Genomic DNA, 10,206 nt, shown 5'->3' on the forward strand with positions numbered 1-10,206 from the left:
ATGCCAGAAGAAAACTCAGAGAACAATTTAACAGTAATCTTCAGTTATGGGGGGAGGGAGTCATTTTACTACACCCAGAAGTAGCAAAGGAAGTATTTGACAAGTTAGACCATGTGAAGTTTTAAAAAAATTTGATGATAAAAAAACTAAAAGGGCGAATGATAGATTGCTTTTAAAAATGTTTCTAGGGGGCGCCTGGGTGGCGCAGTCGGTTAAGCGTCCGACTTCAGCCAGGTCACGATCTCGCGGTCCGTGAGTTCGAGCCCCGCGTCAGGCTCTGGGCTGATGGCTCGGAGCCTGGAGCCTGTTTCCGATTCTGTGTCTCCCTCTCTCTCTGCCCCTCCCCCGTTCATGCTCTGTCTCTCTCTGTCCCAAAAATAAATAAAAAACATTGAAAAAAAAATTAAAAAAAAAAATGTTTCTAGCACATATGGTGAAGTGTTGGTATAGATGTATTTAAATTTTTTTTTTTAATTTTTTTCAACATTTTTTATTTATTTTTGGGACAGAGAGAGACAGAGCATGAACGGGGGAGGGGCAGAGAGAGAGGGAGACACAGAATCGGAAACAGGCTCCAGGCTCCGAGCCATCAGCCCAGAGCCTGACGCGGGGCTCGAACTCACGGACCGCGAGATCGTGACCTGGCTGAAGTCGGACGCTTAACCGACTGCGCCACCCAGGCGCCCCTAAAATTTTTTTTTAATGTTTTTATTTATTTTAGAGAGAGAAAGGCAGAACGTGAGCAGGGGGAGGGCAGAGAGAGGGGGAGACACAGAATCCGAAGCAGGCTCCAGGCTCCGAGCTGTCAGCCCAGAGCCCGACGCGGGGCTCGAACTCACAAACCATGAGATCATGACCTGAGCGGAAGTCGGACGCTTAACCGACTGAGCCGCCCAGGCGCCCAATTTTTAATATGTGAAGGTAAATAGGGCAGCATAAAGATAAATGGACAGTGTACACAGGGTGAACTAGAAATAGTCACCTCAATAGTGAGGTCATAAAAATAACAGCAGCAAGATTTTTTTTTTCTTCCTATCAGATTGGCAAAGATTAAAAAGAATAACGCTGTCCGTGCTGATGAGGTAGAAGGAAATGCTGTTGGTCAGGGTATAAACTGATGGATTCTTTTTGGACATGCATTTGTCAATATCTATTAGAGTGTAAAATGCACACTGCTTTTGAGGCAGCACATGATAATACATCTTAAAGAGCTAACAGGATGAATAGGCGAATATAAATATACGAGGATATTTTAAAGCGTTGTTTATAATGGCATGAGATTGGAAACAGTCTGCATGTCTTTCGCTAGGATATTGGCTCAATAACTTGTGGTACATTTTCTAGAATGACTATGCAGTCCTCAGAAGAGGTGAGGTTGATCTTTATTAATTGATATCACAAAATGATGATAATAAAACAAAGAGGAAGCAGGTCGCAGAAGAGTGTGCAGCACACAGAGACCCCATTTCTGTGGGAGAAAAAAGTGTGTGTGTTCAACATATGTATTAAAAAATACGGAAAGAGGTTCACTGAAATGTTGAGGAGAGTTATTTCTAGGAAGTAAAATTACTGGGAACCTTTCGTTTTCTTTATATCATCTGTATTTAAGTTTCTTTAATGTTTATTTATTTTTGAGAGAGAGAGACAGAGACAGAGAGAGTGCAAGTGAGGGAGGGGCAGAGAGAGAGGGAGACATAGAGTCTGAAGCAGGCTCCAGGTTCCAGCTGTCAGCACAGAGCCCGACACGGGTTTCGAACCCATTAACTGTGAGATCATGACCTGAGCCGAAGTCGACGCGTAACTGCCATAAGTTGCCCCATGATTATTTCTTTAAAAATTATTTTGATTATTTTTTGTTTAAATACAGATGATGGGTGCCTAGGTGGCTCAGTCGGTTAAGCGTCCAACTTCAGCTCAGGTCATAATCTCATGGTTCCTGGGTTCGAGCCGCGTTGGGCTCTGTGCTGACAGCTGGAGCCTGGAGCCTGCTTCGGATTCTGCCTCTCTCTCTCTGTCCCTCCGCCGTCTGCACTCTGTCTCTGTCTTTTTCTCTCTTTCTCTCAAAAATAAATAAACGTTTAAAGAAATACGTATTTTAATTTTTTTTAACGTTTATTCATTTTTGAGAGACAGAGACAGAGCTCAAGCAGGGGAGGGGCAGAGAGAGAAGGAGACACAGAATCAGAGGCAGGCTCCAGGCTCTGAGCTGTCAGCACAGAGCGTGATGCGGGACTCGAACCCACCAACTGCAATATCATGACCTGAGCCAAAGTCAGACCCTTAACCGACTGAGCCACTCAGGTGCCCCAAGAAATATATTGAAAAAAAAAAAAAAAAAAGAAAGAATGATATATAGTCATAGTCAGAAAAAAATTTCCTCTATTTAAATATATATACATTATGTATATAAATAAGTAATATAATATAAATATATAAATATAAATATATAAAAATATATATACATTATGTAATAAAATTTTATACTATAATACCATATATAACATTTATATGCTATGTATGGTATATTATATTACAATGTTATGTATTATATATCATATTATATATAATGTTATATATAATTATAACAATATTATATATAATGTTATATATAATTATAACAATATTGTATAATATATTTTATAATATATACTTTACATTGTATATAATATATATTATAATGTATGATTATATAACATGTTGTAATATATGTAATATAATTTTATATTATAATATACATATACATTGTAGGGGAAGAAATATGGTGCTATAAGCTCTGCATTCTTTATTTTTTTGTAAATATTTGTGGAGTGCTGGTTATGTATCCGGCAAACACATTTAATCTTTCCCAGTAACCTTTGAAGTAGGTATCATTCTCAGAGTCTCCATTTTACAGAGAGAGGTTAAGTAACTCTCCCAAGGTCACACAGCTAAGGAATAGCACACGTGGGACTTGAACCCAGGTAGTCTAGTTCCAGAACCCATGCCCTTGGCCGCTCTGCCGTCCTGTGAGGTAGGCATGATGATCTCCCTATTAGAGAGCATGAAATGTACATTCCAAGGGGAGGGATTACTTGTCCAAGGCCACACACACAGCTCATCCAGGATGGGTTACAAACCCAGATTCCAGGCTGCCTCCCAGATCTGACGCTGGTCCTTTGCTGCCGGTCTGCACCTACGGAAAACCAGAGAGAATGGAGGCCTCTGCCGCCGGCAGTGGGCGGGCAGGGGCTTTCTCTGGTCCCGGAGTGCCCCCTGCTGGTAGCAGGTCAAACAGCAGGGTCCTGGGCCCAGCGTGGGGCCCCAGGGGGCAGACACAGGGCTGAGCCTCTTCCCACGCTCGCTCGCCAGTTCTCCGTGGACATTGACTCTGAGCTGGTGGAGGACCTGCCAGCGGAGATCGAGCTATGGCTGGTGCTTGTGGCCGTGAGTGCCGGGCTGCTGCTTCTGGGGCTGATCATTCTCTTGCTCTGGAAGGTGAGGACCCCAGACCACCACTGGGACTTCCACTCTGGGACCTCCCACCAGCAGACCCTCGCCAGCCCTCCCTTCACCCCATTCCTCACGTCTCCCCCACCCTTCCCCCATGTCATCCCCACCTTTCTCCCCAGCTGCCAGTGCACCCCCTGTCCCATCCTGACCTCACTCACCAGGATATTCCTGCCTGGCTAATGGGGGGGGACCTGCAAGCTGGAAAGGAGAAGCCAGGAAGCTCTGGCTTCCGGCCACACCACCAAGCTGGGGCTGGGGCCGGGGGCCTAGGCATCCGGGCTCCGCAGCCCTAAGCCCCTGCCCATGAGTGCTGCTGGCAAGGACCCCCCAGCTCCCCCTGATGGCCCATCCCCACCTCCTCCCCTCCGCAGTGCGGCTTCTTCAAGCGAGCCCGCACTCGCGCCCTGTATGAAGCTAAGAGGCAGAAGGCGGAAATGAAGAGCCAGCCGTCAGAGACAGAGAGGCTGACCGACGACTACTGAGGGGGGCAGTCCCCCGCCCCCCGGCCCACCCGGGTAACGCGGCCTCCGGGCCCTCTTCCCTGAGCCTCGCAGCTGGCCGGGGCCTCTGACTCTGTCCTATCCGCTCCTCCTCCCCATGGGCCCTCTCTGCACTTCACTCTGTCCCCAGCACCACCCCTAAAAGCAGGCCACTGGTCTCCCTCCACTCCCTGGGAGAGCTCATCGTGTCTTCTCACTGCCTCCCCTGAAGACTTGGGGTCCCAAGAGGGGGCCGTAAAATGCTCCCCGTGCCCCTTGGCTTTCTGGGAAAGCTTTCTTGGAAAAGGAGCAAGGCCAAGGCGAGGCCCCATCTCTAGGCCACACAGCAAACTTCCGGAGTGAGTCTACACCTCCTGAGAAGGACGGGACTAGTAGAGTCCTTCTCCTGGGAACTAGTACTTTTCCTCCTTGGAGCCCCCCCGCCCCAACGGCATGGTCAGGGGAGACCACCACCCATCCTGGCCCTCTCATCAACAATCTCAGTGCCCCACCTCTGTCTCCATCTGCCTCCCTTCTCCTCTCTGCCCTCCTCAGCTCCTCCTTCCTCTGGGGCGTGGGGTGGGCAACCTCGCCCTCCCTGTCACGGTGCAGGGAGATGGCATGTGTTTGGGTCAGGGGGTCCCGGCTTTGAGGGCCTCTGGGTGGGGGGAGGAAGCGGCTGGGCACAACTTCCTGTGGCCCGGATTGCTGGTTCGCTGATACCCTTCCTCTTCTCCACCCCCCACCCCAATGCAGTGCGACTTCTTTAAGCGGACCCGCTATTACCGGATCATGCCCAAGTACCACGCGGTGCGGATCCGGGAGGAGGAGCGCTATCCGCCTCCAGGGAGCACCGTGCCTACCAAGAAGCACTGGGTCACCAGCTGGCAGAGTCGGGACCGATACTACTGATGTCCTCCCCGATCCCACCCCTGCTCCCCCTGGTGCCCCCTTCTATTTATCATAAGTTATGCCCCGGACGGTCCACAGGGGCCACTGCCTTTGGCTGGCAGCAGCAGACTCAGGCACACACACCTCTTCGAGCACGCGCGTGGGCTATCTGGCCACGGGCTCCCCGCAGGAGGGCCAGGGTCGCGGGCCCTGCAGCGCCAAGCTCACCGCAGCCCTGGGCCCTGGACACATGCGGGCCCCCCTGCTTGTGGCCTGTGCTTGTGCACCACGGCTGGCGCGTGGACATGCGTGGCCCTGCCTCTGCCTGTGCCAAAACGAAGCCAAAGGGCCTCCACCAGAGCCAGGAGGAAAATGCCCCCGCTGTGGTGACACCTCCCCCATGCACACTGGACCCATCTTGAGCCATAGTCACTGGATTGACTCTGCTATTAAGTCTAAAACTACTGACAGGGAGCGGCGCGCCGGGCCCCCAGCAGCAGCTCCCGGCACCCATGCCAGAGGGCGCGGGGGCCTGCCTCAGGTTGCCCACCGTGGCGTTTGCAGGACTGGGCGTGCTCAGACCCAAGAGCAGAGTGAGCTAGAAGGAAGGCCCCCGAGATGGCTTTCCTTCACGGACCTCTGTGAAGCCTCTCTCCTCGGCCACGGCCCGCACTGGCAAGGAGAGCAGTCTGGAGGAACAAAGACGGACAAAAGCCGCTGGCCAGCTCGACACGTGGCGGCGGGACTGCCCTGGGAACTCAGTGGAATGCTCAGCAGAGGAGGGGACCAGTCCTGGGCCAAGGAGATGTTGGACGTAGAGAGGAGATCCCACTTCTTACCCACCACTACCGCGCAGGCCTCTGAAGGCCTGGAGAGACCATCTCCCCCCACCGCAACACACGCAAGGTCACAGAGGGAGCGACACTTGAATGTAGAACAGGGAGGGAGCCCTCGCCCTGCCCCCTGGGCAGAACTTATTCTGCCCTCACTGACCATGGGGAGGGGACCTAGAAGGAGAGTTCTTGGCTGTCCTTGGCTTTCTCAGAGCCAACCTAGCTCTGCCTCCTCCCCCGTGGGTAGGTCCTGAGGCCCAGTCTAGAAGTTGAGGCCGGTTCCAGGGAACCTCTCCTGACCCCTGCCTCTTGGCGGTTCCCTTTTCCAGTCCCTGTCCCCTTCCATGGTACTGTAGCGGGAGGCTCCCTCCCCCTCCTTGTGCCTTCTTTGTATATAGGCTTCTCAGGCGACCAATAAACAGCTCCCAGTTTTTATGCACTGCATCGGCCTCCATTCACCCCCACCCTGTACCAACCCCAGTTCGGTCTGTTGGATAGTGATGTCATCTAGCTGACCCCTGGGCGGACAAAGCCAGGTGCGGGGAGGGATCTTAGAGGTGGGGAGGGGGACATACCAGCCCCTGCTCTCAGTGATGTCCTGGTCTAAGGGATGGTCGTGGACATATAACTGAGATCCAGAACCTGAAGTCAGGGAGAGGACCCGAGTAGACTGAAGAGAATCCCAAACGGCTTCTTGGTGCACAGTGCTGGCCCTGGGGGAGGAGGAGGGAGGGAGAGGTGGTGATGTGCAGGGTCCGGAAGAGGCAGAAAGCTACTCTGCTGTATAGAAACAGGTAGTCCTGGATACTGGTGCAGGGAGGCTGAGTGCAAGGGCGGAGAGCCAAGAACCTTCATCCAGTGGCTGGATTCAGATAAGAACCTGCTTTTCTGCTGCAATTGCACCCAAACCCCCGCCCCTAGGCACCATGTTGAGTAGATCAGAGGGCGAGCCAGGGACCCAAGACTGGAAAGATGGAAAGGTCCTAGTATCTATTGCGCAGACTCTGGGCAGGGGTACCTGCAGTCCTAGTCTTGTGGCCACTGCTCCAGGGCTGCTTCGGTACTGAGCCCCCTTGGCCCACGTTATTGGGCCAAGCCCTCCCTAAGGCCCCCTTTCCATACGAGCCTGGGAGGACTGGGAGGACGGAGCTTTCCCCATGACTTCTTTGTCCTAAATTGTGGTTTGGGTCCTTCCGTCCATCGTCCTCAAAGCTATGGCCTTTGGAAGACTTCCCCGGAGGCTGAAAATTACTACTCAGTGAAGCCTAGAGGCAGATCCTCTACTCAGCCGCTCTGAGAGCCCACAAACCCAGGCTTTTCTCCCAGGACCCCCTGCTGATGTCTGCCTGGGTGTCTCCCAGCCTGCCTCACTGACTGCCTCTCACTTTCTGGGCTGGGATTGCCCCTTTCCGGGATGACTGACAGTGGAAGCTCCACTTCCTCCAGGAAAACCCCAGCCACTACCCAAAGCTCTCAGAACCAATAATAATCGGAACCCCCAGTTCATTTTCCAAAACCTGGGTTATTCGCTCAGTCGGGAGTAACACCACGCGTGGGGTGGCAAAGTCCAGCTGCAGAGCTCAGTCCGGCTCGCTCCTGTCTTTTGCAGACACTTTCTACTTATGAAAAAAGGTGGGATCTAGGGATCTACACTTTCCTCTGGCCACCTTCACAGGCTCAGCCCCCAGTCTCATATGTGTGTGTGTGTGTGTGTGTGTGTGTGTGTGTGTGTGTGTGTGTATGACAGACTGTTTATGCTTGGATGAGAACACAGTCTCTCCCTCTGTCTCTGTCTCTCTCTGTCTCTCTCTCACACACACACACACACACCACAGTGTAAGTAGTCATTTTCAGGACTGGTGCTACACTTTTATGAAAGAAACATCATGGTAGAGAGGCGGCAATACCCACTTTATATAAAAGGGTCCTCGATCATGTCAAGCTTCGGGAGCTCCTTGGAGTTGTAGCACCTCCAAACTGTTCCCCAAGAGGGTCTCAGCTTTTGTGTCACTAAAAGGACCCATAAGGTGATTCTCCCCCTCTGGGCACAAGGTTGGATGGCACTTCCTGGGCCTTCCTGGTTGGATGAGGTCATGTGACTAATATTGGCCAGTGAGTTGTGAGCAGAAGGGAAGCGGATTGATTCTGGGCTGAGAGAGTTAATTGCTGGGCGAGGCCCTCCCCGGCTTTCCCTCCTCTGCTGCTGCTGCTGCTGCTGTAGAAGCCTGGATTGAGAGCCCCCCTCCCCGCCCCCCACCAACCTGCATTGTATATATAGTGGGAAATCTGGGCATGGTGTGGGTGGAGGTTACCTCAGCATCACCTAAACCTAGCTTGACCACACCATGCCACTCCCCTTATCACCCTGCAGCAAGCTTTGCAGACCTAAGCACAGAGGCCACATTACAGAAGTCCAGCACTTTGGGGCGCCTGGGTGGCTCAGTCGGTTAAGCGTCCGACTTTGGCTCAGGTCATGATCTCGCGGTCCGTGAGTTCGAGCCCCGCGTCGGGCTCTGTGCTGACAGCTCAGAGCCTGGAGCCTGTTTCAGATTCTGTGTCTCCCTCTCTCTCTGACCCTCCCCCATTCATGCTCTGTCTCTCTCTGTCTCAAAAATAAATAAACGTCAAAAAAAAAAATTCAGAAGTCCAGCACTAACGAGAGGATCACGGGAAATCTCTCTCCTACACCTAGCCTCAGGGCTTACGGCCTTCTCATTATTACTTAAATTTTGACAGTAATAGCTGCTATTTACCGATTATTTACTATGTGCCAGGCCCAGGGCCGGGCTTTTTTTTTTTTTTAATTTTTTTTAACGTTTATTTATTTTTGAGACAGAGAGAGACAGAGCATGAACGGGAGAGGGTCAGAGAGAGAGGGAGACACAGAATCGGAAGCAGGCTCCAGGCTCTGGGCCATCAGCCCAGAGCCCGACGCGGGGCTTGAACTCATGGACCGCGAGATCGTGACCTGAGCTGAAGTCGGACGTTTAACTGACTGAGCCATCCAGGCGCCCCCAGGGCCGGGCTTTTTACATGTAGTATGCCATATACTCTTCCTGGCATCTTGAGGACTGCACTCACCAACATCATCAATGATGTAATTGCCAGCTGGAAGGATGTTTCGTTGTTCCTCCCTGGTGCCTCTGTGGCATGTCTCCGTGGTGACCCCAATTCTATTTTCACATTCTTTTCCCTTCTGTGTGCCAGGTGCTATACCTGGGGCTGGAGATCGAGCAGTGAATTACACAGACACAGACATCCCTGCCCTCCTGAAGCTTCAAGTCTAGTGGCGGAGACAGAGGAGTCAGCCGACGATTTCCACTCAGTGTGATAAGACCCAAATAGTGCTAAGGTTGGGAGGTCCAAGGAGCCCTTGGAGGGAACCCATAACCCAGCCTGGTAGGGTCAGAGACTTGAAGAAGGAGCAGGTGGTGAGAAAAAAGAATGATCTCGGCAGAAGAGACAGCCTTTGTAACGTCTTGGAGATTGGAGGCTGGTTCAAGGCAGTAGATGATTATGGCTGGGAGTGGAGCAGGGGAATATGGAGAGATGAACCTGGAGAGTTAAGCCAAAGCACATCATGCAGCAGCGGGAAAGGCGCCAGTAAGAAGTGGAGTGCCACTGAAAGGCCGTGAGCAAGGGAGGTAACAAGTTCATGGCCAGCTCAGTTGGAAGAGCATGGGACTCTTGATCTCTGGCCAGTGAGTTTGAGCCCCGTGTTGGGTGCAGAGGTGACTTCAATAAATAAAACTAAAAAAACAAACAAAAACAACAACAGAAAACAAGTTCAGATTTGCATTTGAGAAGGATCCCTGAGCCTCAGTTTCCTCATTTATATAATGGGGATAATAATAGCACAATCGAGCCATCTGGAGAATTAAATAAAATAACGCATGCAAACCGTGCCCAGCACATAGGTTATTATTCGTTCAGCTAAGAGTCCCTGCCATTGTGAAGCCTTCCACATAGCTCGGTGGTGACTGTAATACATTGTTATATAGCAACTACTTACTTCTTAAGCAGGTACCTCCCAAACTGAGAAATGAAACCATCAAGGGGAAAGACTACGTCTTTATTCTTTCTGTGTTTCCTGTTCCCAGCACAAAGCCCAGAGTCTATTGGGCACTTGGTCAGTGGGGCCCAAGAACACAGTGAAAGAGTGAAAACATCAAAGGGGCAAGGCGGGGTCAGGACGTACCACCACGAGAGGGGGCGCCAAGTTCTTATGAGAGCTCAGGGCTACTGGGGAAGGGAGGGCTCCCCAATCCCCAGCACAGATCACCTGCCAGGACCTTTCTCTAAGGAAGCCCAGTGCGAAGATGGTCGCTTTCTCAAGTCAAATGAGTAGAGAATAATAAAATAAGTGTTTTGTAAACTGCACTCATAGCGCCGATGCTAGCGGCTGCCTCTGCTGCCGCCAGTCGTTAGGGTTTTGACTCTGGGTGTCGCCTTTTCCCGAGCCGCTTGGATCTTTGTGGAAGCGGGTGGGGGCAAATCTGTACGAGGGGTGAGCA

General features: G+C 51.5%; 1 protein-coding gene across 2 annotated transcripts in view; it reads left to right on the forward strand.

Moving 5' to 3' along the window:
* ITGA3 (integrin subunit alpha 3) overlaps window positions 1-6,127 on the forward strand; it is a 30,662-nt gene extending 24,535 nt beyond the window's left edge. The window contains exons 25-27 of one of the 2 annotated variants that reach the window (XM_053892324.1): window positions 3,349-3,474; window positions 3,861-4,004; window positions 4,725-4,839. In XM_053892324.1, the coding sequence (XP_053748299.1) occupies window positions 3,349-3,474; window positions 3,861-3,971 (237 nt within the window). In that variant the 3' untranslated portion in view covers window positions 3,972-4,004; window positions 4,725-4,839. Of the gene's footprint in view, window positions 1-3,348; window positions 3,475-3,860; window positions 4,005-4,724 lie in introns of both variants that reach the window. The other variant, XM_053892323.1, reaches the window with a different exon arrangement.
* The last annotated feature ends 4,079 nt before the right edge of the window (window positions 6,128-10,206 follow it).

This window comes from Panthera pardus, unplaced genomic scaffold (assembly GCF_024362965.1).
Source record: "Panthera pardus isolate Hobbes unplaced genomic scaffold, ASM2436296v1 HiC_scaffold_3, whole genome shotgun sequence".
NCBI classification, from domain to species: Eukaryota; Metazoa; Chordata; class Mammalia; order Carnivora; family Felidae; genus Panthera; species Panthera pardus.